Here is a 27,559-nt window from a genome sequence, read left to right as displayed (position 1 = left end):
CCCAGCCCCGGGAGGGAGGAGCAGCTCCGGGGCCGCGGTCCTGTCCCGTCCTGCCCACCACTGCCTGCCTTTGTCTGCGGACTGCGCAGAGTTCACTGCCGGCACAGGCAGAGCCAGGGAAAGGAAAGTTAATGAAGTTTATGGGGTGGGCCAGTTTTACCAAGGAGTTTATGAAGTGCTGCCTGGAGAGCAAAGAGCAAATGGGCAGCATCTCTTCCAGAGCAGGATTGTTCCTAGGGAGCCCTGGAAAAAAATCACCCAAGTGCTTCAGTCATGCTCTGATCTACAGGTGAGGGTGGGCAGGCCCTGGCACAGGGTGCCCAGAGCAGCTGGGGCTGCCCCTGGATCCCTGGCAGTGCCCAAGGCCAGGCTGGACAGGGCTTGGAGCACCTGGGACAGTGGGAGGTGTCCCTGGGCACTGCAGAGGGTGGCACTGGATGATCCCTAAGGTCTCTTGCAGCCCAAAGCACTCTGTGATCCCACAATGTTCTCGTTATCTCCTTGCCAGGAGCCCTTTAAAGGCCAGGTCAGCACGAGTGCTGCAGCTGGAGCAGTTTTTGCCCTCCCACAAAAGCCACCTCCACCCAACTCTGCACAGCCCTGCCATGGTGATCCAGGGACTCCTTTGGCACAACCCTGGGCACTGGTTATTGTTTGGCTTTCCTTTATCTGCAGATCTCAAAGCACTTTGTAAATGTTAAACCTCGAAGCCTCTCCAGGGAACAAAACTCTTTCTGCTATTGTACAGATGGAGAGACTTGCCCAAAAATGAGGGCAGAGCTAAGGGAGGCAGCAGAGCCCAGAGCTGAGCCAGCTCAGCTTTTTATCGGCACAAAGTACAGTGGCACACATTATCCCTGGAAGAGCTGTGTGGACAAACACAGCTCCTGGGAGAAGCATTCACTCTCCAGGTGGGAAAGCCTGGCATGCTGCAGCACCCAAAAATTTATTTACAACTGGTGCTCCAAACCACAATGTATCTCACCCATCTTTCAGTTTTCTTTTTTTGGGTTAAAAAAAAAAAAAAACCAAACTAAAAAAAAAAAACCCAGTTCTATAGTTTCAACTTTTTAGAAAATTATTTAAAGAATACAGAACAAAAAACCACAATGATTTTAAAAATACAAAGCAAGCTGGGGGAGAAGGGTTCTTCTCTATTTCTGAGCTGACCCAGGAGGGCTGGGCAGGGCAGGGAGCTGGGGGAGATGCTCCTGCCTGGCTCTCAGGTCCTGCTGGCCATGCGGGCTTTTCACCCAGCTTTATTTCCCATATATTTCAATTTAATGAACCTGAGGGGCAGCAGGAATTGGGAATTCAGTGCCACCCAGTGCTTTTCCCAGTGCTGCAGGGAAAGCCTGCAGTGAGCCGGATGGGATGGAACTGTACCAGCCTTCACCTGGGACATCACTGTGCCTGTAAGCTCCAGCTCAGGGAGAAACCCCAAATCACTGAATGCCTGGGATGGGAAGGAGTCAGCACAAGGGTGCCCTGGCAGCTGGAAAACCTCACAGGAATGAAGACAAGCAGCAGCAGGAGCCGCCCAGCACAGGCACCCTCTGGGATGCACAAACCTGCTCTGCTTGGGCTCTAAGGGTGTCAGGAGCAGCTCCCATGGGAAGCAAGTGAAGTCCAGGCCTAAGGAACCTCCAGTGGTGACTAAAACAGCAACCAAAGAGAGCCCCAGAAGTCTGCTGTGAATTCATGATTCCAGACATCACTTCCCTGAGATGCCTCAATTCCCAGACCCTTCTCAGAGCATCATCTCTCCCCCAAGCCCAGGATCTCAGTGACAGACACTCCTCCAGTTTCTGACCTACACCTGGTGCTCTGTGCCACAGGAAACCTGGAAGAGCAGAACTGGCCATGAAGAAGGCCTGGAGTGACAGGACAAGGAGGAATGGCTTCCCACCTGCCAAAGGGCAGGGATAGATGTGATTTTGGGCAGGAATTGCTCCCTGTGAGGGTGTGGAAGCCCTGGCACAGGGTGCCCAGAGCAGCTGGGGCTGCCCCTGGATCCCTGGCAGTGCCCAAGGCCAGGTTGGATGGGGCTTGGAGGAACTTGGGATAGTGGAAGGTGTCCCTGCCATGGCAGGGGTGGCACTGGATGAGTTTTGAGGTCCCTTTCATCCCAAACCAGTCTGGAATTCTGTGAAGAGCATGTAAAAACCCCACAGGACAGAATTCAGGACTCATTTTCCACTCCAAGCTGCTCATATCCAAGTGGTGTTTCCAGCATGACAGAACTCCACTTGGATCAACCTCACGCTTCCCTGCAGAGCCAGGCAGTTCCTGGAAAGTCAGCACAGGATAGCAACACCTCAGGGCCACGAGCCCTGCAAAGGGGGAGCACCAGAACTGCCAGCCTCTGCCAGGGCTCCCCTGCAGCTTGGGAAGGAGCCAGAGCTGGAGGGGACACGGGGCAGCTCTTGGTGACCCATGGGCAGAGGCCAGGCAGAGACCTCCAGGCACCTCAGCCAGAAACAGCAGCTTAACATTGAACAAGCCCCAGGTTCTGAGTTCTGAACTGATGGAAACTGAGAGGAGCTGAGCAGGGCTCTGCTGCCCACAAGGCAGCCCAGGCTCCTTCCCCTTCAGCTGTTTCACCCCCAGCCTCAGAGGCTGCTCCTACATCACAGCCAGGCTGCAGACAGTGAGGGAAGCACAGCTGGGACAGGCACCACCGAGCCTCCACACTTGGCCAAAAGGGAGCTGGATTCCACCAAACCCAAATCAGGAGTCTCAGGTGTGAAGGTCAAGCAAGAAGGTGCAAAGTGGAGCTGTTTGGGTGAGGAGAAGCTGTGGATGGCATCCATGGAGCACTGGGGGTGCTCCCCAAGGAAGCTCAACATGCAGGACCCTCCTAAAGGTTCAGATCAGCTCAGCTGGCCAAACCCACCCTGCCCTTTCTCTCCATCCTGCACCTTCACTCCCCACTGATTTCCATGGAAGTGCTTTATTAATTAATTAAAGTGGTGATGGCTGCTGGGCTTCATGATACCAATAGGGAATCAGGTGGGTGGGCAAAGAGAAGGGGGGACAAGAACCAGGAGGGCTCCAGGGTTTGGGGCAAACACTGCCCAGATGGGATCACTGCCACAGACCAGAGGACAGGGCTCAGGTCCCACTCCTTCCAAAGCCACCAGTGCCACATCCCCAAGGCTGGCTGTGCCAGGATGGAAATGGCTTTTGCTCTGCCCATCCCTGGGCTCAGGGGATACCTCTGGATTGTCCCAAGTGACCCTTCAGAGAGGCAGAGACAACAAGGTTGACTCAGAGCTCGATGTGCAATCCCAGACCAGACCAAGCCTGCTCTGGCATGCACCTCCCATCCCAAAGCATCCACAGGGTACAGAGGTGACAGTCCTGCCACTGATGGCACAGCCAGAGCCTCCTGCCTCAGTGCCCAGCACCTACAGGGCCAGAGAGCCTCTCATGCCATGGGAAGGTGCCCCAGCCCTCCTGGGGCACAGTCCCCAACCTTTCCTGGGAGAGATTTTAGAGTTAAAGCAACACCGGTAGTGGGATTGTCAGCAGCACAAATGCACAATCAGGAGGGGAAGATGTGGGGGGAAAGCATCCAACTGGCAAATATAATACTTGGAAGGAAAAGTAGATTTTTAAAAAAATAAAAAATGAGGGGGTGGCAAAAAAAAAATCTCAGGAAGTCATCTAGTCATTCCTGCTCTTTGCAGAAACAATAGACTCGGGATGCTGGCTAAGTTATAAATAATCCTGCTGGCTACACAACACAAATCCAAGACAGGAGCAGGGTAACTATCAGCCCCATGGAAAGTGAGTCACTACCTTCTTACAGCATTCCCAAAAAGGGAAAACACCACGGCCCCATTCCTGCTCTGCTCCACTGGCCAGGACCCCATCCTGAGGGCAGGAGCAGCTCGGTGACACAAGGTGGTGACACAACGTGTGACACCCTGAGCCACAGGGAACTCCAGCAGCAGAGCAGGACACACAGCGTGACACTCACAGAATCCTGGAATACCCTGAGCTGGAAGTGACCCACAAGGATCATCCAAGCATTAATCAGGAGACCCCAACACCCTGAGCAGCCCTGGGAGCTCCTGGAGCTCTGGCAGCCTTGGCACCATTCCCTGGGGAGCCTGGGCAGTGCCCAGCAGCCTCGGGGGGCAGAACCTTGCCCTGAGCTCCATGCCAAGGCCTGGCCCAGCTCCAGCCCTTGCTGGGCTCCTGTCCCTGTCCCAGAGCAGAGCTCAGCCCCTGCCCCTGTGCCTGCCCTGGGGAGGAGCTGCAGCCCCCGAGGAGCCTCCCCTCAGTCTCCTGGGCTGCAGCTGAACCAGCCAAGTGCCCTCAGCTGCTCCTCAGCCCCTTCCCCAGCTCCATGTCCCTCCTTTGGGCACTCTCCAATAGCTTTGGGTCCTTCTGACAGTGTGGGATCAGTGGCAAGAAAGCTCAAATTGGGGCAAATAATGGGAAGCCACCAACTCCACAACATCCTTCTCTTTTTAGAAAGGAAGTTGCCATTGTGAGATGCTTTGGCTGAGCTGTTTTCCAGATCCCTGCTCTGAACCTGAGAGCAAACACAGAGATGAGCAAAGCCAACATGCCTCAAGATGCTGGTGGAACTGAACTGCCCCAGGAAGGGTGGGTGTGCCAGGGCGTCTGCCCCAAGCACAGCCCTGCTGGAGGGACACTGCCCCTCTGGCCTGGCAGCTCTCAGGGCAAAGGCAAGATGCATCTTTTTGGGCACCCAGAACATCTCTGTCACTTCTCTGTGTTTGTAGCTGACCAGAAAATGGAGCACAAAGTGCAGCACCCAGGACCAGGGCGTCCCTGCACGGTCACAGCACCAGGAGCTCTCATGTCAAGAGCAGAACATGGAATCAAGGAATGGTTTGGGTGGAAAGAGACCGCAAATTCCACCTCATTCCACCCCTTACACTATCCCTGGGTGCTCCATGCCCTGTCCAACCTGGCCTTGGAAACTCCCAGGGATGGAGAGCCCCCAGTCTGTCTGAGTAACTGATAAAGGGAAAGAGCTTCCCAACTGGAGACTGGAGACTTGGAAGTGCCATGAGTTCTCCTTTCTTAAAAAAAAGCTTCCTGACTTGTTATTCCATTACCCCAATCTGGAAATGTAATCATATTAGTTCAGCTGCATTAACACAACAAAAAACCCCAACAAAAACTGTCTTAAAAATTGAATTGATCTCCAAGGAATGAAGAGAAAGGAGAACAAAAGTCAGAAACCCAAAGCAAGCAGCTCCCCCTGTGAGCACCACGGCCAGCCCGGCACCCAAGACACTCTCTGATGACAGATTCACGGAGGATGTGAAATAATCAGGATGTGATGTGATTTTTACGAGCTCTTTTTGCCAGGTAGGTGAGGTAAAAGGTCAGTAAGAGCCATGTGAGCACACCCAGCTCAGCAACGTAACGCTGAGCTTGTCACAGAGCTTAACTCAGCTTAAACAGACCTCAGCCAAGGGGAAAAATCCAGCCTCAAGCCAAGTGGGAAGTCCAGGCAGCTCTGAGGGACTGTGGGGATGTGCAGAGTTGGCTCAGCAATCCTCTGGTTCCCAAAGCCCTGCTCCTGTTCTCTGGTACCTGGGGAGCACTGCCCAAAGCAGGGCCCTGTGTGGGAAGGGGCCTGGAGCAGCCACTGCTCCAATGGAAGTGAAAACCCAAAAAGCCTCAATGCCCAGCCTGGGGGCTGCAGCCAGGGCCCTTGCAGGGGGCAGCAGGAGCAATGTGAGGGGCTCCTGCACAAACCCACCCGATGGGCTGGGAAAATGCATTGAACCCCACCTGGCTTGGGCTGAAAGGGACCTCAGAGCCCATCCAGTGCCAGCCCTGCCATAGCAGGGACACCTTCCACTGTCCCAGGCTGCTCCCAGCCCTGTCCAGCCTGGCCTTGGGCACTGCCAGGGATCCAGGGGCAGCCCCAGCTGCTCTGGGCACCCTGTGCCAGGGCCTGCCCACCCTGCCAGGGAACAATTCCTGCCCAAGATCCCATCCAGCCCTGCCCTCTGGCAGTGGGAGCCATTGCCTGGGTCCTGTCCCTCCAGGCCTTGTCCCCAGTCCCTCTGCAGCTCTCCTGGAGCCCCTTCAGGCCCTGCAAGGGGCTCTGAGCTCTCCCTGGAGCCTTCTCTTGTCCAGGTGAGCAGGCCCAGCTGTGCCAGGCTGGCTCCAGAGCAGAGGGGCTCCAGCCCTTGCAGCATCTCCGTGGCTCCTCTGGCCTGGCTGCAGCAGCTCCACGTCCTCCTGCTGCTGTTGCCCAGGGCTGGGGCAGCTCTGCAGGTGGGGTCTCACCTGAGCACAGGGGCAGAGGGGCAGAATCCCCCCCTCCCCTGCCGCTCATGCTGGGGGCTCAGCCCAGGACACAGCCAGGAGTGGAGCTGCCACCAAAACAAGTTGTTAAAAGCAAATCTAATCCCTGTCCCTCCTAGGGCTGGAGCTCCAGCTCCTCACAGGCCTTGCAATGACCACCCAGCCAGACAAATCCAGTCTGGGAGGAAAGGTGTGAGCACTTTGAACCACGGGACAAGAAATGAAGGAACCCTGCTTTAAAATTTTTTTTCAAAAAGGAAAAAAAACCCAACCAACCATATGTGATGGGGAGGCACATCCACCTTCCCACAGCTTTTTGGGCCATTCATCATTTGGATAAAATCCAGTTTCACATTGAAATTCAGCTGGACTTTCAAATGCAAATCCGAGGAGGAGAGCAACATATGGTAGAGGTTAGTGCGTATTTTTCCTAATTAGATGGCAAACTGCTGCTTTGTATAACAATGTTAACAGGGCAGGAGGAGCCTTTGCAAGGGAGACCACATCACTGCAGAATAAAACGTCCCAGAAAGCAGAAGGGACCCAGGCCACCCGCGCTCCCACGGAAGGTCACGCACTCACCGCCACCAGGATGGGTTTTGTCACTGTCAAAAGTGAGATTTGTCCCCCCAGCTTGGCAAGGATGAGGCACAAAGGTAGGAGAGGGGGTTGGCAACAGCAGTGACCCCAAGGCTTGTCCTGAAGGACTTTGGTTCTTCCAGGTCAGGCTGTCCCCGGGTGCCACACGCCCACATCTGGGAGGGCTTTTGGAGGGGGAAAACGTCACCAACTCCTCACCCCAGGGGCCAGGGATGCAGCAATGATGGGCAGAAGATGCTTCAGAACTCCCTGAGAAGGGGAGGAACAGCTTTGAGCAGTGCCCAGCAGCCACCACCAAAGCAGCTCCAGGAGAGGCAGGTGCCACCACCAGAGGTGCCCCCAGAGCTTGCTGGCCACATCCAGGACATCACCCACTCTCCTGGAAGGTTATTCCCAGCCAGGACAAGTCAAGGCTTATAGATGACTATCCCTTGCCCTGCTTGGTCCCAAAAAAGCCACCTCCTCATGTCCCTGCGTGCTGGAGGCTGCCCTCCCTCCCAGCCTTGGCCCCACAGGCTCTGATATGAAGCTCATTTATTTATTTTCAGTCCCTGTCTAACCAGGCAAACTCCCCTGCTAGAAAAAGCTTATGCCACATTAACTTCACCTCCCTCTTACTCCTGACGCAATCCCAGCTAAATTTAGAGGAAGACATTGCCTGAGGTCACTTTGGAGGTGGGGATGTGCTTCCCAGGTTTCACAGGCAGATGGACAGTGTTTTTTAGGTTTTTCTCCCTGCTGGCTTTGGAGCTGGGCCTACCTGGTGAGTTAATTGAAAAATTCAGGATTAAAAAATGAGGGCAGATGTCCTGGACTGCCTCTTTCCCTTCTTTACTGGGGGAGTGAGGCACTAGAGGCAAGGTTCCTCCAGAAACATTAATCAGGGCAGGGAGAAGAGCATCCAAACAGCCACTGCAGAAACTCTCAAAAGCTGAACCAAGAAATCTCCTCTCACAGCTCAGATTTTCCCTTTCTGATGTTTGTTCAGATTTACTTCCACCCTGCAAGACAGGGCCAGACAGACCAGGATCTCTGCAATGCATTGGCAAAACCCCCACCCTCCAACCTCCCCCAAACCTGAGTCAAATCCCTGTTTGAATGGCAAAGGCAGAACGGCCACAGTGGCTTCTCCTGGGGACACACCTGGGGACACTGCCACCAGCCTGAATCCTGCCCAGAAAAACCCCAAACAGTGCCACACCTGTGGGCACAATGACATCTTTGCTGTGATGGGGGGTTGGTCTGGTCCCCACTGGGGAGCGTTGTGGGGGTTCTGTCTGTCTGTCCCCTCAGTGGGCTCTCTGCTGTCACACAGCCCCATTTTGGGGCCATGAGAGCTCCGTGCCTGGCTTGCCCCAGGTGATCCCTGATCCTCAGCCGTGCTCCCAGGCCCCTGTACAATTACACATTCAGCACCACAATGTATTTCAAACTGTATTTCATGCCTCATTTGGTAACAAAATTAATTAAACTCTAAGTCACCACTGAAGGAGTGCAGCACCTCTTCCCTCCATGGGTGTGTAACTCAATTTGTTTAAGCTAATGTGCTAATCAAAGCTTGCCAGGTATTTGGGGACCTCGTGGCAGAGGGGGCTCTGAAGTGTGCACAGGCTGGGCTCTGCTTGGAGGGGACCAGGCACTGTCCAAGCCCAGGGAAAGCCACCAGCCTCTGAAAGAGCTCAGATTTCCTAAAATGCAATCCCTGGTCCACCAGCACCAGGCACCTGCAGTGAGGCCAACTCGTCATCCCAGGGCTTTGAGGGTGTGGGAGCTGCCCACTGGCTGGAAATCACAGAATCCTGGAATATCCTGAGCTGGAAGGGACCCACAGGGATCATCAGTGCAGCCCTGTCCCTGCACAGCCACCCCAACAACCCCACCCTGAGCAGCCCTGAGAGCTCCTGGAGCTCTGGCAGCCTTGGCACCATTCCCTGGGGAGCCTGGGCAGTGCCCAGCAGCCTCGGGGGGCAGAACCTTGCCCTGAGCTCCATGCCAAGGCCTGGCCCAGCTCCAGCCCTTGCTGGGCTCCTGTCCCTGTCCCAGAGCAGAGCTCAGCCCCTGCCCCTGTGCCTGCCCTGGGGAGAAGGGGCACTCAGAGGATCACTGCCATCCTCTCTTCCCAGGCTGATCAGACTGAGGCTGCTGCAAGGATCCAGCTGGGCTTGGGCTGTGCCAGGGAAACCACAGCACCTGTTCCTGGCACTGCCCGCAGTCCCTCGTCCTGGCCACACAGGGACTGGTGGGCAATTCAGTGCCCCCACTCCGAGCTGTTGGAGGTGCTGGGAGAGGGCAGGATATCCCAGCGCAGACAGATGGGAATCCAACAGGCAGACAGAACCATAGAGTGATTAGAGCTGGAGGGACCTTAAACCTCATTCCCACCCCCTGCCATGGCAGGGACACCTCCCACTGTCCCAGGCTGCTCCAAGCCCTGCCCAGCCTGGCCTTGGGCACTGCCAGGGATCCAGGGGCAGCCCCAGCTGCTCTGGGCACCCTGTGCCAGGGCCTGCCCACCCTGCCAGGGAACAATTCCTGCCCAAGATCCCATCCAGCCCTGCCCTCTGGCACTGGGAGCCATTCCCTGGCTCCTGTCCCTCCAGGCCTTGTCCCCAGTCCCTCTGCAGCTCTCCTGGAGCCCCTTCAGGCCCTGCCAGGGGCTCTGAGCTCTCCCTGGAGCCTTCTCCTGTCCAGGTGAGCAGGCCCAGCTGTGCCAGGCTGGCTCCAGAGCAGAGGGGCTCCAGCCCTTGCAGCAGCTCCGTGGCCTCCTCTCCACCTGATGTGGGTAAACTTTATGACATCTCTGAGACAGCTCTATTGTCCCTACATCCACCACTGGCTCCCCATGGGCTCCCTCCCTTCCCATGATGGAAATGGCCCTGGGTGAATCCTGCACCCAGAGCAGGGAGCACAGGCTGGGCAGGATTGAAGAGGATCCTCTCCAGGCCACCAAGACAACAGAGACAACAGTCAGGAACCAGGTATTTACAGTGTCCTTCAGCTGTGTGCACTGGGGAATATGGTGCCAGGTGAGAGATGAGGCCCTCCAGAGTAAAAAAATAGCACTTTGCATGAAATCCACCCCCTGAAGACACCCATTTGTTGTCTCTAATTAAAAATACTACTAATAATTGCAGTTTGAGCGTCACTGCACACAACCATTAACAATGGAGATGCACCAGGCTGAGGAGCTGGCCACACGTGGGACACGTGCTGCAGCAGGGCACCCCACAGGGCATGAGGAATTGCAAATTAGCAGCAGCCAGGTCCAGCAGCAACACTTGCCAGATCTGCTGGGCCCCTTCCAAAGCCATCTCTCCCCTTTGGAAAGGGCACAACAAGCGTGGAGGCCTGGAGCTGGAAGGCTGAGCCAACATGTGCTGCTTGGGCAGCCCTGGGTTGGGGCAGGATTGGAGGTGAGCTCAGGCAGAGCTGCACCAAACCCCAGAGTCCTGCACCCCAGAGACCATCTGAGAGCTCAGAACGGACATGAGAGCCCTGAGGAACAGGGCAGAGGGAATTCACAGAATCCCAGAATGGTTTGGATTAGAAGAGACCTTAAAACCCACCCAGTGCCATCCCTGCCATGGCAGGGACACCTTCCACTGTCCCAGGTGCTCCAAGCCCTGTCCAGCCTGGCCTTGGGCACTGCCAGGGATGCAGGGGCAGCCCCAGCTGCTCTGGGCACCCTGTGCCAGGGCCTCCCCACCCTGCCAGGGAGGAATTTCTTCCCAATATCAAAGCTGAACTTACTAATTAGTGCCCACCAGTACTGAACTTACTAATTACTGCCCTCTCGTTAAAGACCGGGCAGCGCTGGAGCTTGCACCTGTTCTTTTAGAGGGTGCCCAGCAAGCCCAGCTTCCCCTCAGCCCCTCGGATTTTTACACAAGACACACTGATCTCATCAGAGCCCCTTGAGCCTCACATCCTGGAACTGCCTCATCCATGGGAGGAAAGAGCTCTGCCGGGAAGAGAGCCCTGCACTGCCTCAGCTATTCTGGCAAAGTTAAAACTGTGCTTAAACAAGGTCTGTGGCAAACTGGCAGTTTCTAAACAAAAGCTGTCACTTATCTCAGTACAGCTTTGGCTCTGGCACACCCAGCATTCTCTGTACTCTTTCCCAGTTCAAGATCTTAAATCCAGTCAGGAGGACTCTTCTCCAGGTGGGAGATGAACAAAAAAAAAACACCAAAAGAACCCCCCAAAACCTTCCCTTGAAAACAGGCACCCTTCACTCCCACACTGAGACAGGGACTAAGTCACATTTGCCTCTCCCCAGCTGCTAGAGGAGCCCTGAGCTGCTGCCAGAGCATCCCCACAGCACTGTCACCATGTCCCTGCTCTTCCCAGACTTGCTCCTCGTGTGTCCATTAGAAACCAGCTGTCCTCTGGCAGGACAGGACACCCTCACTCCCAGTAGTGAAATAAAATCCAAGGGGAAGCAATTAATTGCAAGAAGGAGAAAGCCCTTCATATTTCAAGCCAGGCTGGACAAGGCTTGGAGCAACCTGGGATAGTGGAAGGTGCCCCCTGGCCATGACAGGAGATGGAATGAGATGGGTCCAAATCATTCTGGGATTGTGCTTCAACATCACTGCAAACGCCCAGGAGAAGCCTCTGGGAGCAGGAACATGCACCCCAGGGCAGGAGGAGCAGAGATGGGGTGTGCCTCTGGATGTGAAGACCTCCCCCTGACATTTGTTGCCCCAAACGTGTTGTTTCCTGCTGACCTGCACTCCCTGCCCCCAGCTTTTGGGCCCTCCAACTCTTTTCCTCCAGACCTTGCTTTCCATATCCTGGTAAATGGGATGTGCCCCACAGGAAAAACAGGGAGCAGAAAGGGGAGAGGGAGGAGAACAGGAGCTTCCCAAGGGCAAAGGCAAAACCAAAGCAGAAAGCCTGACTGGCACAGAGGAGATGAACTCACTGAGAGCGCCCAGGCTTTGTTAGAAGCACACAGGTGTGTCCCTGCCATGGCTGGAGCATCCTCCTGCATCCCAGCAGCAGCAATGGAAAGGCTCCAGCACTGTGGAGAGCAGGGGGTGGCAAGGACTGGACTTGGAGGAGTGAGACTGCACAGCTTTGCTGGACCTGGCCATGGCAAGGATTTTCCACAGAATCCCAGAATGGTTTTTTGGTTGGGAGAGACCTTAAAGCTCCTCTCCTTCCAAACACCTGCTGTGGCCAGGTTCACCTCCCACTGTCCCAGGCTGCTCCAAGCCCTGTCCAGCCTGGCCTTGGGCACTGCCAGGGATCCAGGGGCAGCCCCAGCTGCTCTGGGCACCCTATGCCAGGGCCTGCCCACCCTGCCAGGGAACAATTCCTGCCCAAGATCCCATCCAGCCCTGCCCTCTGGCAGTGGGAGCCATTCCCTGGGTCCTGTCCCTCCAGGCCTTGTCCCCAGTCCCTGTGCAGCTCTCCTGGAGCCCCTTCAGGCCCTGCCAGGGGCTCTGAGCTCTCCCTGGAGCCTTCTCTTGTCCAGGTGAGCAGGCCCAGCTCTCCTTTGATTTCAGTTGATAATGGCTGAACAAAAACATTTACTTGAGAACAAATGGTCACACCAACAGCCTGGCAAGTGAATTTTCCTGCTTTGCCTTTTTCTGTTGTGGTGGCTTTGTGTTTGGTGTGTTTGGTGACAGTTTGCAGGGGCACACCACAAAAACACGCAGCTCAGATCCCAAACTTGAACGGGAAGTGCCAGTTCTAAATATCGAGTCCCATATTGCACACCTCATGTCTGCCTTTCATCATCCATCAAAATAGCAAGCAGAGCCCAGCACTCCCACTTCAGCATAAGCAAAACATGTGGGAACCCGAGGCAGTTAGTAGGAAAACGTGATACAGCCTTGCTAATAAAAGCTCCTGCTTTCCTCACTATGGAAAACAGTTGCAAATGGGTTTCTGCAGCCTGGGACTCAACTGCTGACAGCACGGTGACAGAAACGCTGTGCTTGGCTCTTCCCAGCCCTGCCTGCCATGGTGTCCCTGCAAACCACGCAGCTCCAGGAGCAGAGGGGAGCCCAGCACCATCCTGCTGTACCAGACCCTGCCCATCCTGCTCAGCGCTTCCCAACACAGGGCTGCCTGCACGCTCGAAATAATTAAACCTTCAAACAGCTCCCCCATAGCACCAATTACAGAGACAACCCCAGCTTTCAGAGAATTTATGACTCTCGGTGCTGTTGCCACAGGTATCTGAGTTTGTGCGCTGTTTAAAGAGAGTTTCAAAGGGGATCCGGGCTCGCCTCCCTCCAGGGAGAATCCATTTGCTTTGTTCACCAGACTATAACTTAAAATTTGTTACATGCACCAGCTTGTAAGCCTTTGAAAAGCTCCCTGCTCCACCAGCTTCAAATGGACTTGATGAACTTCCCCCGATCAAAGCAATTCCCTCACAGGGAGCCTCAGCTCACGAGCAAGGAAGCACCCAACGAATTTGGGGGTGGGAATCACAGCATGGGCCAGGAGGGGACACTCCCTCCCAAACCCACCTGAGAGCCCGAGCAAAGAGCCCAACCCACTTTGGCACACAGCATGAAGAAAAAGGCATTAATGCTGAATTCGCTTATTTTAAAAGGGAGGAAAAGAAAAAAAAAACTAACAGAGTTTTTTCTTGTTGAGAGCAGAATAATTTGTCAGCAGGAGACCCCATGTGTCCTGTCCCATCAGGATCCAGTCCTGGCACCCCACAACATTTGTGACGGGAAGGGAGATGGTTGCACACCCCCCACACTACCCACAGGTGGAAGTGCTGCTCGTGTGCTGCTCCAGGAGATGTTTCACCTCACACACAACCAACCACATGCCTTGGGTTTATTTCCCTGCTCTGCAGAGCCCAAACCCCTTTGCTGGAGCAAAGGTGCAGCCGGCATGCACCAACCCTGCCGAAAACTCAGCAGCCACGAGGCCACAGCACAGCTCTGCTGCCTCCAGCCACTCCCACTGCCTCGATGTCAATTAAAATGGTCATTTCCATGTGAAATTCAGCCCCAGTGGTTTCCTGCTTGAGGCAGGGCTCGATGAAGCACTGGGAGGGAGCTTGCTGCAGCTCAGATTAGTCATTTGTGAACTATGATACGACGGGGGACACGCTTTGAGATGTTTTGCTACTGCAAGTAACAAACACACTTTGGGGAGGGGAAGGTGAACCCCTTTGAGGCATGGGCTGAGTGCCCTGGCTAAAATAAACACCCAGCAGACAACAGCCCATGCTGGCAAACCCTGGCTGCAGCTCCCAGCCCCAGGAAGACCAACTTCCCGCGGTGACCTATATGTGCTATAAATGCTGCAGCCACGGGCTGGGTGACGTCAGCTCCATCCTTGTGGCAATTGTTGGGTCTCTCCTTGCCAAGAAAAGGCAAAGCGGAGGTGCTGAATTGTCCATGCGGCGGGGGAGCGAAACCAGTTCCTCCCCGGAGCATTTGAGGACAGAAATGAGGGAAACAGTGGCAGGGCTTAAAATAAAAGCTGGAGGCAAATAGGAAAGCAAAGGGATCTCGAAGCTGGAGGGTTTGCATGAACTCTCTGAATTTTTTTGGCCTCAGGGAGATAAAGGGGTTCCCTTGGTAAAGGGGCCACCAGCAGCTTGGTCAGGGCAGTTATTAGAAACATGGAATTGTTAAGGTTGGAAAAGATCTTTAGGATGTTCAAGTGCAACTGTCAGCCCAGCACCATGTTCACCACTAAAGCATGTCCCCAAGTGCCACATCAACACCTGTTCTCAGCACTTCCAGGGATGGTGATTCCATTCCTGCTCTGGGCAGCCAATGGTTAACAACACTTCTGGTAAAGAAATGTTGAATTTGAAAAGGATTTGAATTTGGGACAATTTTATCACTGGGATTGCCTGCTTCAAATGCTTCTGTTCCTTTATTTACCAGCTGGGCTTTGGAAGCAAAAAACTCATTTTGGCCAGGACTGATCAGTCAGTGCTTTGCTCCCTTCCCTCCTCACTTCCCTGGGGAGGAAAGAGCCTGGAGATAACAGCTCTTTTGGAGGGGAAAAAGAATAAAAGCTGCACACTGCCCCAGCATTTCCACAAGGAGATGGGAAGAGGGAGATCATGAATTCCCATGTCCAACTCAATTACACCAGCCCAGGGACTGGCTCCCATCCTGGGGGAAGGATAAAACACCAATATTTCTTGGCACATGAGACAACATCAGTTTGTTATCTTAAGGTTACCACAACAAGCCCAAATAAAGAGATCCTGGTGCTGTGGTGCACAGCACCAAGCTAAGACTCAGACAAATCAGTGTTTGCTTCGTCTTTGCAGGCAGAGGGGAAATGCTGCACTGCCTTTACTGCTGGTCCAGGTCCCTGACTGGGAAGTGCTTGGAACACATGTGGCACTTTAAAGAAGAAGCCCAGGCCTTCCTGCACGGCAAGATCTAGGGTGATCACCTCCAGGTCCAGCTTATGGTGTGGCTGTGAGGTGCTCTGCTCCCCCTGCAAGTCCAGATCCCCAAATCCAAGGACCATCTGCTCTCCACCCTCTGACCACATCAAGGTTAATGATGACTCCAAATCAAATTTTGAGCTGGATGACTGCCTGTATCTTGGGGGATGACCAAGGCCAGGTTGGAAGGGGGTTGGAGCAGCCTGGTCTAGTGGAAGGTGTCCCTGCCCATGGCAGGAGATGGAAAAGATAAGCTTTAAGGTCCCTTCCAACCCAAAGCCTTCCATGATTCTGCAATTCCAACTAGTACTTGATTGCATCTGTGAATAAAGCTAAACCACCAATCTCTGAGAACAACCTCTTGCCATTTTCTAGGGCCTTGTCTGGACACCTTGGATCCTTCTAACAAGCAGGGCACAGCCTTCTGCATGGCACAGCTCGCTGATGTCATGCTGCAGTTATTCACCCACCAGCAAAAAGCCAAAGATGCAGGAGCAGGAAGAAGTCCCAAAGCTGACACTTAGATGAAATTTGTCCCCTGAACTCCAGGTGGGGCCAAGGATGGCTGACCAAGGATAAATCTGCTGCTGGAGCAAAGCTCTTTCCCTACACCCAGCCCTGAGCTGCATTCCCAAGGCAGGATGCCCATAGCAGGATGAGGGAGCCTCTGCTGTGTCTGAGGCTGGGACAGCAGGGATTGTGCAACGTCCCTCAGTGCAGTTGTATAACATCAGTGCTCTGTTTTTATGAACTGCTCCCAGTCAGGCCCAGAGAGCAGCAGCCCAGAGGAAGGGTGGTGTCAACATTACCTTTCACTCACCCGAAAGAAAAGAAGGGGTGAGGGGAGAATCAAAGATTTGGTGTCATTTGGGCTGGAGGGGGTCTGGCTGTGCTGCAGGGCCCTGCTCCAGGCTCTGCTCCTGGCCAGCCCCACAGAGCTGGCAGCCAAGGCAGGCTCTGAGCAGGAAACGGGTTAATGGGAGCTCCTGCACTGCTCTGCTCCCCCCAGCGTGCAGCACGTCTTTTGTGGATTATTTTAACAGCAGAAGGCACACAGGGAACACTCGCTGAAGAGATCAGCTTCCATCTGGGCTAACCCGAGAGTTTTCTCCCCTCCAATTTCCTCCAGCACCCACTCAACAGCTTCCCTCCCTGCCAAAGTGTTTGCTCAAAACCATCTTGACACGCAGCTAAACAGCTCAGTTGGAGAGCATCACATTTGCCTGCTCCAGGAGGGCAGGAGCAGGGCAGGGCAAGGCAGGGCAGAGCTCCCACCCTGCTGCTGCAGGTTCCCCAGTGCCCCACTGGGGCATCAAAGCTGCTCTCCAGAAATCCAAGCCCAGTCTCTGCGATGCTCCCAGTGTCACAGCACAGCCAGGAGTTTCCCTGCACAGCTGGAGCTAGCTCAGGGCAGGGAAGGTCGAGTTTTAACCATCCACAAAGTATTCAGCAAGAACGGCAGATGAGCTGAACTTCCCTTGTGCCAGGGGCTGTGTGAGCCCTGCACAGAGCAGTTTCCCTGGGCATTAAAACCCTGGCCCAGCACTGTCCAGCAATCCTCCCCCTGAGCCTCAAGCCAACCAGCACATTTTCAGCCTCCAATTGCAGCCCACTCCTCCCCACTGCCCTGCTCCCAAAGCCCTTGGATGCTGGCATCCCTGGTCCCCTCTTGGCACCCTGGAAGGCTTTGCAAGATCCCTTTGGGAATGCTGAGATCCCACCCCACAGCAGCGAGCTGCTGGAGGGGCTGCATGGAGCAGACCCCCAAAGTGTGCCAGGAATGAGCCACCACCACCCTGTCTTCAGAGGGGAACAGCAAAAGTCCTCCAGGGCAGTGCAGACACATCTAAGCAGCTTAGACACCAGCCCTGTCTGCTCCCAGGCTCCTGGAGCAGTGGGACAACAACCTCCAGCTCAGGCAGCAACATCTTAATGGAAGACAGATCAGCAAGAGCAGCTTTGCCCACCCAGAGACACATGGAGCAACAAGGAAACCATCCAGAGAAACAGCAGCAGAGCACCACCCAAAAAATACATCACCAAAATACAGAACCCCCTCCCCTACAGCATCTCTGGAACCAAACACAAATTTATTGCAAGAAACATTATGGTATAAGGGGAAAAACAAGATGACAGTACCTGATCCTCCAAACTGAGTGCTCGCAAGGGTCGTGGGTCTGTTTTTTCCATTAGCCACTGGCAAGGGAAACATCTAGAAAAACAAGGAGATGAGAGAGAAGGGAAAAGAGATTTCAGTATGTTGGTTTTACTGTGCTTTGCAGAGGGGTCACACTGGGGGAGGGGAGAGGGAAGGCAGCCCATTATTGATGCAAAAACCTTTCCCCGTGTCCCTGCTCCCTCGCTCAGGAGGGGCAGGAGGGAGGCACAGCCCTGCTCTCACACACATCCCCACGTGTACAACCCCTGCTTCTGCAGGGGCAGCTGGAAACCAGCCAAGGAGCATCCCTGCCGTGGTCCAAATCAACATTCCATCCCAAACCCGCTCACCCTGGCTACAGGTGAGCCCTGGGGAAAGCCCAACTCCATTGATAAAAAGCCAGCAGGATAACGACAGCAAAGCTGTTTTATCCCTCACTGTCCCAGCTCCCACAGGAGCCCTGGTCCCATCCCACACCTCCAGCCATGTGCAGTGCCCGGGCAGGACAAGGGCTGCCTGTGGCTCTGGCTCGTGGATGAGCCCCCAGCCTCACAGAGCAGCTCCCACCCTGCTGCTTTGGTGGCTCCAGCAGCACCAGGACCTGACACAGCCCTGGGGCCGGGGGAGAGGAAGCTGCTCCAAGGGCAAATACAGTTACTCATGATTTAAAAAATTAATATATTTCACAGAATTGGTCGCTCTGGGAACTTGTTTGCTCTATCACTACAGCTTCATTATCACAACTGAGCCTCTCCTGCCAGGAGCTTCCTCAACAACACAGCTCGTCACCTAACCTGTATAAATATTTTTAATAAAAGTTGGGAGAGTTTCAGAGGCTGCTATTTAATAATTTACATGCACCTGCGTGCAGCAGAAAAGAAAACCAATTCTCCTGCAGACAAATGGAGCTCCAGCCAATAAAACAACTGGTGGGAAAATGCTTAGTGAATTAACATTTTAATATCCTTTTTCTACTCAAGATACTTTCACCACCAAGTCATTTGAATTTTTATTATTTTTAGCTTTGTAATGTCTGAATAACTCAAAAGTTTAATGCTTTGAAGATTAAACAATGTAATGGCACAAGAGCCTACAGAAAGGCAGCGTTTCATGCCCTGACATAGCTGATGTCTGGCTGTGGTCAGAAACATTCCTTTGTACAGAACCGTCTGCCCAGCTTTGTTTTCACAAATGCTGGGGAGGAGAAAAACCCAACAAAAAACAGTTAAATGTGGTAGAGATGCAAAGAGAGCAGTTAAGGAACCAACTGCCATTCATAAAGAGCACAAATTTGGGATCATATATATGCATGTGCAGGGTGTAGATGTTTTATACACGGATTTAAATGAAGGTGTAAACAGTGTTTAGTGCTCATCCCAGCTGCCTGCACACACCTGCCCTCACCTGCCTGCACACAGCCCCCTGGCCCCCTCAGATGTGCCCCAAGGCTGCCGCTCACCCCAGGGGCTCCCAAGGTGTTTGGGGTGGCCCAGCAGCCTCACCATCGGATGAGCTTTGTTTCCTCAGGAAGTTGGGCTAGAAAATAAAAACAAACCCCAAAGATTGCAGCTCACCTTCCTCTGCACTGCTGCAGGGCTTCCCTGCATCCCCTCCCCCTTGCAGGGCAGGAGGGGGGCTCTGCAAACATCTCCAACCGTGCTGAAAATTGAACTTAGGTGGCTGATCCCACCCTGCCTGTGCTCACTCCCTCTTCTCAAGGTAGGGAAGATTGAGATCAAACTCCCTTTTTGCCAAGTGGCAAGGGGCAGGTCTGCATGTGCGAGCAGCGGGGAAGGGATGCACCATGAACCGACTAGCAAAAAGCACACTCACACAAGAAAAACAAAACAAAAAAAACCCAAAACAAACAAACAAAACCCCCCCAAAAACGGCACTGCTGGCTCTTTTCACGAGCATTTCTGCTCAGCACTTGCTGAGGCTGAAAAACGCAAGGTTTGAGCAGCAAACATGAAGGGAGAAAAGGAACAGCCTTGTTCCATTGTGCACCCAGCACCTTCTGCTTGTGCAGAACAGGAGTGTCCCCCCAGGACAGCAATGCCCAGCACCCCCAAAACACCCCCACACAGCCCAGGGAACCCCTTCCCTCCTCCAACTGCTTGGAGAGAGATTTTGAGGCTGATGCAACACCTTCCTGCTCTCCCTCCCCAGGGGATTTAGGAGTCATGGACCCCTTCCTGCAGCAGGGCAAGTAGAGATGCTAAAGGAAAAATCCTGGAATATCCTGAGCTGGGAGGGACCCTCAGGGATGATCAGCCCAGCCCCTGTCCCTGCACAGCCACCCCAACAACCCCACCCTGAGCACCCCTGGGAGCTCCTGGAGCTCTGGCAGCCTTGGCACCATTCCCTGGGGAGCCTGGGCAGTGCCCAGCAGCCTCGGGGGGAGGAACCTTGCCCTGAGCTCCATGCCAAGCCCTGGCACAACCTCATGCTGTCAAAGAAGGGTGATGGGGAGCAGAGAACCCCAGGTTACCCCTCCACACCTATCACTTGCCAACCACAGGAGGCGTTTTGGGCTTTTTTCTTGCTCCCAGCCTCTTTTTCCACTGTGGTGTGGGCTGAAGCTGCCCCGAGGAGCCCGGCACAAGTCATACGTGAAGTGCCTTCGCTGGCGTGTGTTGCTCAGAGGCAAAGTTCATCCACCCACTGCAAATTTCCTTTCTGCTTTTAAATGCTGCTTTAAAAATAAACTGGGGGGGAGGGAGGAGATGAACCGGAGCTGGCACCTACCAGGGGACCCAGGCATTGAGGGACCCAGGCATGAGCTCTCAAGAGTTGTAATTGGGTCATTAGTTGGCCTTTGTTAGATTTGAATAATGTCGATTTGAACGGTTATGTAAAATCCCCTATCTTAAGTTGCTGTATTTGGTTTTTCAAGTCCTATCTCCAGCCTCCCTGAGAGCTGACAACTTCTTCCTTCCTTCCTAGCTCGATTTCCACCCCTTCCAAAGAATTTATTCTCCCTTCATTTCTCCCTGAGTAAAAGACGCAAATCTAGAGCATGAGAAGATCCAAATGCCTGCACCCTCCCCTGAGGAAGTTATAGCCAAGAGACCCCACACTTTATACAGCAAACTCCCCTTCCCTAAGAAAGAAAGGGAATTTGCCAGAAACGAGGAACATCAAGCAGCATGTCATTTATTGTGCACATCTAGAAGTGCACTTCTTTTCAAGTTCAATTAGTGCTCATTCTCTCTCCTCTCCCACCTGATGAACCCCAGGCTGAACCAACCTCAGGCCTGAATTCCAAACCCGAAATCTATTTTGCAGCATGGAAAGCATCCAGCCGTTAATTTGGGGAGAAGAGGGAATTTGACTCAAAATACATACAGCAGGACATTTTATATATGTTCACTTAAGACAGACCTTCCTGACTACAGTCCCAAATGCCCACTGTGTGTGTAGTCAAACTTTAAACTCCACAGCTGCTTCACTCTGAACAGAACTCCGAGTTTTACCATGGAAATGCAGGCGCTGGGCCCTGGCTGGAGCAGGGCATGGCCTCACCATCCTCCAGCAGAGCAGCAGGAGCTGCTCCAGCCCTGCCTGCTGCCAACACTTTGGCTCCCACCCCCGGATGCAGGGCTGGAGCCGCGGCACAGTGGGAGCAGCGATGAGCGGCAGGTCCTGTGTGACTGCTCAAGCCCCTGCCCACCCTGCAGCGAGCCAGAAACCCCCTCTGCCAGGCAGCTCCCCGCAGCATATGGTTAATACTCTGCTAATAATCGTGGCTGTTAACAGCACCTCGCTCCTGCCAGAGCCCCCGGCTGGCACTGGCACGCGGCTGCTCCCAACTCGGCTGGCGCTCGGTGCCACCAACACCCCCAGGGCTGCTGTGCTCCCCGGTCCCCTGCCTGGGGTGTCCCTGTCCTCCGGAGCAGCCCAGCCCAGCCAGGACACCTGTGTGGCACCTTCCCACTGCACACCAGCGCTGGCACAGCTGAGACACTGCCTGGGATAACGAGCAACCACGAAAAGTACTAGAATCCTGGAATATCCTGAGCTGGAAGGGACCCACAGGGATCATCCAGTCCAGCCCCTGTCCCTGCACAACCACCCCAACAATTCCATCCTGGGAGCGCTGTCCAAACACTCCTGGAGCTCTGGCAGCCTTGGGGGAATGGTCCCTCGGGAGCCTGGGCAGTGCCCAGCACCCTCGGGGGGAAGAACCTTGTCCTCATATCCAAGTCCTTGTGGTTGAGCATCTCCCAACAGCAGAGGCCAAGGGCAGCTCCCCCATACACACCCTGTGCCTGTTAGGCTGAGCTGCAAAGCCTGGCAGCCACCAAAGCTCAGCCTAATCAATAGGCTGAGCTGCAAAGCCTGGCAGCCACCAAAGCTCAGCCTAATCAATAGGCTGAGCTGCAAAGCCTGGCAGCCACCAAAGCCCAGCCTAATCAATAGGCTGAGCTGCAAAGCCTGGTAGCTACCAAAGCCCAGCCTAATCAATAGGCTGAGCTGCCCACTCGGGTCTATAGGCAGGATGTTTTCTCGAAAGCTCCTCTCCAGATCTGGCAGCCCATCTGGGCCTGCTGCCAGGGAGCAGTGGTGAAGGCAAGCTTACAAATTACCTGCACTTTGGGGTAATGAGAAAAGGCAATTCATCTGGAGGTAGAGGCAAGTGTGCTGCCATGCACACCCCAAACCATCGCTGGGCCTTTCCTTTGACTCCTGCTCACTTACAGATTCCTTTGATTTTTGCCCTTTTTGGCAAATTACAGTGGCACAAAGCTTTTGGAGAGTGCTTTGGAGTTCAATATCTACCCAACAGATTTATTTATTAAAGAGAGGATGAGTCTCTTCTTTCAGGACTGCAAGCCCAGTTTGCAGCATCTCACACAACCCTGTCATTTACTGACCCCAGGAACTCATGACAGGCCATGCCACCCCCTTAGGGCCTTAAAATTCCCTCCCTTGCACAGCAAAACACATTGCAGGACTGGACCACAGACTGCTGGGGCTGAACACATTTTTTCCTAGAAAAAAGGAATCAAAATACTCATCTGAAGCAAATGCTTCCAGCTGCTCTGAGTATCTCTACTTTTCCCTCCTCTCTACTCTCCTGGAGAGGATTACTGAACCAATGCTGCATTCCTGTTTATTCAAAGAAAAATATAAATACACTTGAAAAAGCGAGCTTTGTGGTCAAAAATCCTGTATCCCAAGGACACAGAGAGAGCAAACCATGGAGCACCTCTTCAACAGACCCATCTACTGTCTAGGAAGCTTTTCCATTTCAGCTCCTCATCCTTGAGAAGAGCTGTTAATATTCCCTTTATGCAAAGAGAGGAGAAGGGTGTGTGGAGATGAGGGTTTGTGAAACAGAGCTGGCTGCAGTCCAGGCTGCGCCGGAGCCCATCGGCCAACGGATCCTGCAGGGAACATCTTCGAGTCATTTGCTGGCAAATGACATCACAGGCCCTGGTGCTGTGAGCAGCAACCCCCAGCACCCCCACACCAGCCTTGGAGAGCACAGGATGAGTTCTGGTCCTTCCCAGAATTGCACCAGTGGAAAAGCATTGAATCCAACCCCAAATTTTAACCTTTTTGGTGTGGATTCACCTCCAAGGACAGAAACATTTGTGGACAGAGGGACCAGGTCAAGACTCCTCCTGAGAATGCAGCTCCAGGCATGCAAATGAGGATGGTTGGTTAAATTGGAAAATAAGGTCTTGGGGATTTTTAAAGCTCTAAATGGTGAATGGGATTTGATTTTTTTTTTCCAAAGAGGAGAAAAAGCGAAGCAGGAGCTGCTGCAGCCCCCATCAGGGAGCAGATTCTGGGTTACTGACCCCAAGTGCAGTTGATGGAAAGCCCCAGGGCTCCTGCCAACCTGCAAGATCTCTGAGAGGGACAAATAACCACAGAAAGCCCTGAACAGATTCCTGGTTTTACAGGGATGCCATCACTGCAGTCCCTGTACCCACTTTAAAACATTCTGCCAGAAAAGCCCATGACCAGCAATTTAACAGAACCAGCCTCCCAGTAGAAGTATGAAACTGGGAGAACTGGGCCTCTCCTGCAAGAGAATTGCTCTTGGGGGGCTGAGAGACACCCCCTGCCCCCTCCAGCACAGAGCTCTGTGAGGACAGGTACAACCCCCAGCTGTAGAAAAAGCTTTATTTCCCAGGGCTGAACCTCAGCGTGCAGATGCAGAAAAGCAGATGAGCCTCAGCACACCCCCAGGTGCCACAGCCACCGGGACAGCAGGTGCTCCTAGCTCTGCCACCACTTTTTGTCCCTTCTCCCCCACAGGGCAGGAACATCAGTCCAGCAGGGCTGTGGGCTGGGTGACCCAGGCTGGGGTGACTCTCACGGCCATTCCCCCTCCTGGAGCTGTTGTTTCTATCTCTGCAGCACGTTTGCTTATCTCGACAGCAAGACACACGCTTGGAGTGCCATGAGGGTGCAGCACACAACAGAGGAACCCAACAGACAGTTATGTGCCTTTGAACAGCAGCTCTGCCCTCCACGAGTCACCTGCCAAGGAGCGGCAGCAGCGCTGGCAGTGCCACAGCGGGATGTGCCAGGGACTAACCCCGCTCTGCTGTGACTAAAGGGACTTCTCCTCCCTCCGAGCTGTGCACACCCTTCATGGGGAACTCTTAGGTCCTGTTTCTTTGAAAATAAACAGCTCCTAAATGCAGCTCAAGGTTTCCAGGATACAGAAGAGCAGAGCATGGGGAGCACAAGTATCCAACTCCTGCAAAAATAACGCGCTGGAGAGCTTGGACACATTTCAAACTGTGACAAAATAACCTGTGGGATCAAAAGTTTAATAGTCTGGATCTAGGGAGAGGAAAAAAGCTTGATTAATCAGCTACTGAAGTTACATCTCTGCACGGCTGCAGAAACAGTCACCCAGTGAGCATTTAAACAGAGAACACACAACTCTGTTAATTCCCCCAAAATTTCCCATCCAGAGAAGAAACCTCTCTGCCTTCCCTGCAAGGGAACAACACACGTTTGAGGGGAAGAGGGGGAGAGGACGGGCAGAGGCTTTGCTTTAACTTGAAAATAAACAAGTTGCAGCACATGTGCACGCACACAAACACGGCACATCTGAAACCCATCATGTCCAATTTACAGGCTCACATTTCCTCCCCTGTGCAGCTCCCAGCCCCGGGGCTGCGCAGCCCCCCGGCCGCGCTCGCTCACCATACTGAAGTCCAGCAGGTCACTGAGCTCTTTGTCTGTCCCAACTGCAGCCATTCTCTGCTGCTGCTGATTCATATTCCCACAGACTCAACAGTGGCAGTCCTGCAGAAAGCGAGGGGGAGGGGAGAGAGATATTTTAATGACTACAGCAAACTACCCACCCCATTGATGAATATTTTAAAAAGACAGAGTGGAGGGGCAAGAAAAGAAAAACCCTGAGCGTGTCGGCAGCGTCCAACTGCGGGGCCAGAGCACAGTCGGAGTCCTCACACAGCACCCAGCGGCAGGAACAAGCGTTCTATTGACCAGACACACTTGTATGTTAGTTTTTTGCTGCCAATTCCACTAGTTCAGGCCAATTCTGTTCCTGGCGTGTGGCGAATGAAGGGGGGAAAAGGAGAAAAAAAATAAAGGGGGGGAAAAAAAAGAGTGAACTCATTTATCAAAGGGTTCAGGCAAGTTATCACTCAGGCGCTTGTCTGGCTCAGCTCGCCCCCTCGCCTTCCCCCACACTTGCTCCCCGCAGGAGGCTCTCTTGTCCTTGCCGAGTTTTGTTTAAAAAAAAAAAAAAAAAAAAAAAAAAAAAAGTCTGATGTTACAGCTCTTTCCTTCGGGTCGCCGAGCACCTGCAGCTGCTTTTTCAGGGGCTGTGTTTGGGGATGCCCAGCCAGGCCGTGCTCAGTGAGAACTGAACCTCTCCACTCCCAAAAGGGGCTGGAAACAAAAAAAAATTTGTTTTCGGAGTGTTTTTGCAAAAATAAAGCCCTCCAGGCAACCTTGCAAGATAGGTAAATATTATTCTTCCTAATTTTACAGATTATTTTTTTTCAAAAGGGAGATTGATCTTTTTGGCCAGCTTGCTATGATAGAAAAATATTTCTTTGGGAGGGAGGAAGAGAGGCCTGGGATGAGATAAAAGATTCCTTTTTTTTTTTTTTGGCCTTTTTTTTAGGAACTCATTCATGGTTACAAAGGGCAGCTGGCCAATAAATTTAACTCATTAATTGTAAGGTAAAAAAAAAAAGAAGAAAAAAAAAAAAAAAAAAAGAAAACGCTACACGATCTAAAGTGTTTGTAGGCTCAGCCACTACATTTCAATGAAGTTTCATAAAAAAAGGCTGAAATCAGCCCAGCGTGTAAAAAGCTTTCACCACTATAAAAAACAGCCCGGGAATTTTCTTTTTTTTTTTCTTATTTTCATTTTCTTTGAAAAGCCTCTTTCAAAGTGTCATCAGTGCATCTGGTCAGTGTTTTTAAAGCCACTTTCCCAACCTTCTGCCTCGGTGCCTCAAGTGGGGCTGGGGGACACGAGACCCCGGAGAAGCCGTGGAAGCAGGAGGGTACATCTCTTCCCAGCCCCCCAAACCCTGCACCCCCGAAGCACCCGGGGACAACGTGAACAAAACCCTTGGCCGTCCCAAAGCCAGGTTGGGAGGGTTATTTTTATTTATTCCACGCACACTTTCTGACCCCAAAGCAGCCCGCAGGGCCGGGGCGCCGGGCCAGGACCCCCTCCCAGATGTCTCCGCGCCCCCGGGGTCCTTCCCCAGCCCGGACAAAGGCTCCGCTGCCCCGGGACGGGCGCGGGCCGGGGCTGAAGTTCGCTGCCCCCCGTGCCGTAGGGAGGGGGGTCCCGGCCGGCAGCCCCCGCCCAGACAGGGGAGCGCAGGAGGGCGAAGCGGCCCCCACGAGCCTCCCCTCCCTGCCGGGGGTGGAAAGCCGAAGCTGCCGCCCCCGCGCTGGGTCCCGCGGCTCCCGCAGCCCCCGAGCCGGGAAGGGGCTCCGGGACCCCCGGGGTGGCCGCGGCGCGCTGTGCTCGGCTGAAGTTCGTAGCAGGACCGAGCACCGGGCCCCCCTCCCCGGCGGGGGCCGCGCACCCCCTCCCCGTGGCCCGCACGCCCCCCGAGCCCGCCCCGCCGCTGCCGCCCCCCTTCCCCCGGCCCCGGCAAACTTTGCCGAGGGGACAATAGCGCCGAGCCCGTCCCGTCCCGCTCCGCGCCCGGACCCCGAGCGCTCCGAGCCCCGCCACACCGGCACCCACAGCTCCGTCACCCCCGTGCCCGCTGCGCCGGGACCCCCGCTCCGCGCAGCCCCAGGGCGGCGTGGCCGGCTTGGTTATTATTTTATTATTCCTACATTGCATTTTATTTTATTTTTTACCTGTTCCAGGCCCGGCGCGCCCGGGGCAGGGGAAGCGCATGAAGGGTGTCGGGGGTCGCGGCGGGGGCGGGGGCGGCCGCGGCGCCCAGGCCCGGGGGCGGCGGCGGCGCCTATTGTTCTCCGCCGCCGGCGGATACAATGTAGCGAAGCGGCGCGATCGCCCCGCACCGGGCGGCGCGTGCGCCCCGGCCCGCCCCGCGGCCCCGCCCCGCGCCGGGCCGGGCCCTAGCGCTGCTGCGCTGCTGCCGCCGCCGGGGCCGCCGCTGCCGCTCCGCCTCCCGCCGCTGTTCCGCCCGCCCGCCCCGCGGTCCCTGCATAGTTCCCCGCACGGCGGCGGCAGCAGCAGCGACGGCGACTCTCCCCCGCGCCCGCCTCCGCCGCCTCCCCCCCGCACGCCCTCACGACTCGCGGCCGCACGCCCCGCCCCCGCCGTATCGCTCCGCCGCCCGCACAAACAGCGGGGAGCTGGGAGGGGGTGATGCCGTCACGCGCGGGCTTCGCGGAACCGGCGCGCGCGTGGCCAAGCCCGGGAGGGCTGAACGGGGCGGCGGCGGTGGCGCGGCAGGGGCACCGCCGTGGCGGGGACTACATTTCCTAGCGGAGGGGGACGGGCGACTGGGCGAGCAGCGACGGTGACGACACCGGAGCTCCGCGAGATGGACTGATAAGGCAGAGGAGCCCCAACCAATGGAAGTGCTCTGTTGCTCTGATTGGCAGGTGGTGCGGCCAACCAGGGCGCGGGCTGTCGCGGTCCCCGCCCA

The 27,559-nt window shown here is 54.5% G+C and overlaps 1 protein-coding gene across 8 annotated transcripts in view; it reads right to left on the bottom strand.

The window, feature by feature from the left end:
• TCF3 (transcription factor 3) overlaps window positions 1-26,953 on the bottom strand; it is a 78,837-nt gene extending 51,884 nt beyond the window's left edge. For 3 of the 8 annotated variants that reach the window (XM_030966933.1, XM_030966937.1, XM_030966938.1), the window contains exons 1-3: window positions 26,799-26,952; window positions 24,639-24,740; window positions 17,444-17,516 (exon numbers count right to left, since the gene is read on the bottom strand). In XM_030966933.1, coding sequence (XP_030822793.1) covers window positions 17,444-17,516; window positions 24,639-24,713 — 148 coding nt within the window. In that variant the 5' untranslated portion in view covers window positions 24,714-24,740; window positions 26,799-26,952. Of the gene's footprint in view, window positions 1-17,443; window positions 17,517-24,638; window positions 24,741-26,798 lie in introns of all 8 variants that reach the window. The other 5 variants (XM_030966934.1, XM_030966940.1, XM_030966935.1 and 2 more) reach the window with 4 other exon arrangements.
• Window positions 26,954-27,559: the final 606 nt, after the last annotated feature.

The sequence above is a fragment of the Camarhynchus parvulus genome, chromosome 28, assembly GCF_901933205.1.
Source record: "Camarhynchus parvulus chromosome 28, STF_HiC, whole genome shotgun sequence".
In the NCBI taxonomy this organism is placed as follows: Eukaryota; Metazoa; Chordata; class Aves; order Passeriformes; family Thraupidae; genus Camarhynchus; species Camarhynchus parvulus.
The sequence above is the reverse complement of the archived record's forward strand: the minus strand, read 5'-3'. Positions and strand labels throughout refer to the sequence as shown.